Source organism: Peromyscus californicus, unplaced genomic scaffold, assembly GCF_007827085.1.
Source record: "Peromyscus californicus insignis strain IS unplaced genomic scaffold, ASM782708v3 Scaffold_8__1_contigs__length_139910024, whole genome shotgun sequence".
NCBI classification, from domain to species: domain Eukaryota; kingdom Metazoa; phylum Chordata; class Mammalia; order Rodentia; family Cricetidae; genus Peromyscus; species Peromyscus californicus.
The window spans coordinates 6102818-6107117 of NW_026294606.1; the positions used below are offsets into that span (position 1 = coordinate 6102818).

General features: G+C 50.3%; 1 protein-coding gene across 1 annotated transcript; it reads left to right on the top strand.

Moving 5' to 3' along the window:
* The first annotated feature begins 292 nt into the window (after positions 1 to 292).
* Hnrnpa0 (heterogeneous nuclear ribonucleoprotein A0) lies at positions 293 to 1573 on the top strand. Its single transcript, XM_052728827.1, has one exon. It carries the CDS (start codon positions 400 to 402, stop codon positions 1309 to 1311), a length of 912 nt encoding a protein of 303 aa, XP_052584787.1. The 5' UTR covers positions 293 to 399; the 3' UTR covers positions 1312 to 1573.
* The last annotated feature ends 2727 nt before the right edge of the window (positions 1574 to 4300 follow it).

The window sequence follows — 4300 nt, forward strand, 5'->3', positions numbered from 1 at the left end:
CCCGAGGCCCGGACGAGACCGCGGAGGGCGGGGAGGCCGCGGCCTAGAGCGGCGCTGCGGCGCGGTGGGCGGGACCAAGGCGGGCGTGGAGGCGATTGGCCGGCGGCCCGGCGTCGCTCGTGACGCACCGCGCGGGGAGGGTGCGCGCGCCTTCAGCGGCCTCTTTGTGTGGTGCCCTGATAGGGGAGCGGAGGTGGCGGCCGCGGCTGCCCTGGTGGGGTTCCAGCGTCCTCGGCTCGCCCTCGGGCCGGCAGCGCGCCCCTTCCCTCCCCCTCCCGCCCCTTCCCCGCCGGCGGCGGCGGCGGCCGGGCCCGGGCTCCGGCGAGGCCTCGGCGACCGCTAACGGCGACGGCGACGCCGCGGAGCGCGCAGGGCGGGGGCAGGGCCCGGGCGGCCGACATGGAGAACTCGCAGCTCTGTAAGCTGTTCATCGGCGGCCTGAACGTGCAGACGAGTGAGTCGGGGCTGCGCGGCCACTTCGAGGCCTTCGGGACGCTGACGGACTGCGTGGTGGTGGTGAACCCCCAGACCAAGCGCTCCCGCTGCTTCGGCTTCGTGACCTACTCGAACGTGGAGGAGGCGGACGCCGCCATGGCCGCGTCGCCGCACGCGGTGGACGGCAACACGGTGGAGCTGAAGCGCGCCGTGTCGCGGGAGGATTCGGCGCGGCCGGGCGCGCACGCCAAGGTGAAGAAGCTGTTCGTGGGCGGCCTCAAGGGCGACGTGGCGGAGGGCGACCTCATCGAGCACTTCTCGCAGTTCGGCGCGGTGGAGAAGGCGGAGATCATCGCCGACAAGCAGTCGGGCAAGAAGCGCGGCTTCGGCTTCGTCTACTTCCAGAGCCACGACGCGGCCGACAAGGCGGCGGTGGTCAAGTTCCACCCGATCCAGGGCCACCGCGTGGAGGTGAAGAAGGCGGTGCCCAAGGAGGATATCCACGCGGGCGGCGGGGGCGCGCGGGCGGCTCGGGGCGGGCGCGGCGGCGGCCGGGGCCGCGGCGGCGGCGGAGGCGGCGGCGGCCGCGACCAGAACGGGCTGGCCAAGGGCGGCGGCGGCGGCGGCGGCTACAACAGCTACGGCGGCTACGGGGGCTACGGCGCCTACGGGGGCGGCGGCGGCGGCGGCTCGTACGGCGGCAGCGACTACGGCAACGGCTTCGGCGGCTTCGGCAGCTACAGCCAGCACCAGTCCTCGTACGGGCCGATGAAGAGCGGCGGCGGCGGCGGCGGCAGCTGGGGCGGCCGCAGCAACAGTGGACCGTACAGAGGCGGCTACGGCGGCGGCGGCGGCTACGGCGGAGGCTCGTTCTAGAAGCCGAGGTCCGGATGCCAGGCGGCGGCGGCGGCGGCGCTTCTCCCCTCCGCGCCCGCCCCAGGTGCCCTCGGGGGAGCCGCTTACCCTGCGGGGGGCAGTCCCCCCATTTGCCTGCCTGTCTCCCTCTGAAGGTGGACTCGGCCCCACACACACATTTTTGTGTTACAGTCATTGATGGACTCTATTTTTTTATTATTACTTGGACCTTGGTCGTTTTTATACTAGCAAAATGTCTTGTTTTAATTTGTGTTTTTTTGGGGGGGGGTGGGTGGGAGGGAGTGAACTTGCTGATTCTGTAGCAAAACCTGGGTGGGGGTTGGGCGGGGGGTAGTTTACTTTGTTGTAAGGACTTGATACCTGGCTACAGCGTTTTCTATGAAACCTACTTGGATCCCATGCCTGAAATTTGGAAGCATATGTACAAAAATCATTTTTACGTTTTATTTTTAATAAATCATTGTGTTTGACCGTACATGTCTAACATTTTTTTTTCTAGGATCCACTCCTTACCGTTTTAAAGGATATTTTTGTTAGTTTTTGATGTACTTTGAGAAACTTAAAAAAGAGGTCTTGTGGGTTATTTTTTTCCCTTCCTGTTGCCCAGCTAGTGATGTGTTGAATTTACCCCTTACAGTCAAACTTTTGAAGTGGTGGATGTGGCTGTTGAAGGTTTCTGTGCATCCATCTCCTTGTAATGAGCGAGTAAGCTTATCATCTTGACATGGTTGGTCACTTCTTTCTATGAGAATTTACTTCAGAATATGTACTGTGTAGTTTTAAGAGAAATAGTTTGTGTTTAAGCATGTGTTCTCATTCATATAAAACTGTTGAAAACTTTTTTAGATGACCTAGTTTCATCCTTATTGGTTTGTCTGTAATGAATGGTTACAAATAAGGGTTATGTTTACCCTAACACTAAGTGATTTTTTGTTTTGTTTTGTTTTTATTTTTTTGTATTTTCAGAGCAGGTTTAAAAACGTTTCTTTTCCTAAATCTGAACTTTGTCCTTTGGAGTCCAACCCATGTAGCACCATCTACTGGTAGAGTGGCCGTATAGCTGCAAGACAGTTGGTTAAACAAGTAATTTGTTCAGGACAATTTCATCAGATTTAGCAGTTTGCCATCAGAAATCTGTGCAGACTTGAAAGTTCCACATTTACTTGTAACTGAGATGGGCTTCACAGGAATGTAGTTAACAGCCCTTATCAGTCTTTTTTCTACATGAGATTTGAAAATGTAAACTGCTATGCATAGCTTGGGCAGTAGCCCCAAACTGCTCTGATAGCTACTGAAGCAGCTATGTGTACTGGGGTTTTAGGTGCAAGTTGTAAAACAAAATATATGTATTCTGCTTGGTTAACGTGTATTTGTAGCCCTTCATGCAATAGAATTCAAGTTGTTGTTTATAAAAACAAAAAACAAAAAAAACCTGATAATAGGAGAAAAAAAATTGCCTTCCTGGATAGAAACATAGAATAGCAACGTTTATGGATATCACAAATAAAGAATTCAATTCTTTACATGATTGAGTGAGAGTATGTATAATCCGGTGGGTGGTTCAGAGTACCAGTTAACTTACTGGGTTTAATGGTATGGTAAAATTTTTTGACTCGGATTTTGAAAGCCCAAAGCCTTATGGTAATATTTTAATGTTGAAACCCCTACATTTTAACTAGTCCTTATATAATTTCTAAGATCCGATTCTTGCCCAAATAGTGTAATTACCAAGGCTCTTAAAGAGGTCAAAAAGGACTTGGAGGTTAGGCTAGTTTGCTCAGGTACTTTCATGAATGATGGTTGATGCTTGGTTCAAATATTTAGCACCTCTAACAGGTAAGTATCCCACATGAAAGTGAAAATTGGATGGAAATTGAATTCTTTGCTCGCTAAGCTATACTGCCCTTAAGTTTCTGCTTCAGCTTTGACTCACAAGACTACTTGGAGATTTTTTTAATGCAGTTTTTTGGGGGGGTGCCTCGAGGAGACAGGAAATGATTTAGAGCTATTGTTACGTGCTACCTCTGATGTTTGCTTATTTTTGGTGAAAAGATTGAGTTAGCTGGTAGGAATTAGGGAAGATTGTCAAACATGAGGTCATTTTTTACTTTGAAAATGGTGACTTTAGAAAAATTTATAAAAATTTCCTGTTTGACCCCACAGTTCATGGTGCATACTCAAACAACCCAGTGTCATCTATGTTCACCTTAGAAATCTCTAATTGAATAGTAGGACAGGAAATAGAGTTCCTGTGTTCCCCTGCCAGCATGGGGAGCTTTTTAAATGGGTGGACAGCTGTTTGGTGTCTTGATTTATCTGTGAGAGTCTGAACAGAGGACTTCAAGCTTAGTTGGCAGGAGGTGGAGATGGTTTTCATACTTGAATGAATATAATCTGATTTTCTTTTTTTTTTTTTTTTAAAGATTTTATTCATTATGTATACAGTCTTCTGCCTGCATGTATCCCTGCAGGCCCAAAGAGGGAACCAGATCTCATTACAGATGGTTTTCTGCCACCGTGTGGTTGCTGGGAATTGAACTCAGGACCTTTGGAAGAACAGCCAGTGCTCCTAACCTCTGAGCCAGCTCTCCAGCCCTGTAACCTGATTTTCAAGATGAAGTTGCCCCAATGTGAAGATCCTTGTATTTCAAATACTTTTTTGAGTGTAAATTCTAAAGTAGTCATTAGTTAAAAGATAGTTTGGAAGATCTTTACATTCATTTTGTGTGAGTGTATGTGTATAAGCCTGTGCCTTTCACACAGCAACCTGTGGAGGTCAGGATTTATGCAAGTCTGCCCTACCATCTGGGTGGGTCCTGGGGATCAAACTCCTGGCTGCAAGTGCCTTTCCCAGCTGAGCCATCTTGATGGATCTGGGAGATCTTGAAATAAGATGGCAATAGTTTAAAATCTTATTTTTTTTAAGGTCTATTTTTTAAAAAAGGTTGGTGTGTGTGTGTGTGTGTGTGTGTAGGTTTGTGAGTGCAGG

What these genes read in the sequence shown, in the direction of transcription:
- Hnrnpa0 (XM_052728827.1), top strand. Translation starts at nt 400, where the DNA reads ATGGAGAACTCGCAGCTCTGTAAGCTGTTCATCGGCGGCCTGAACGTG.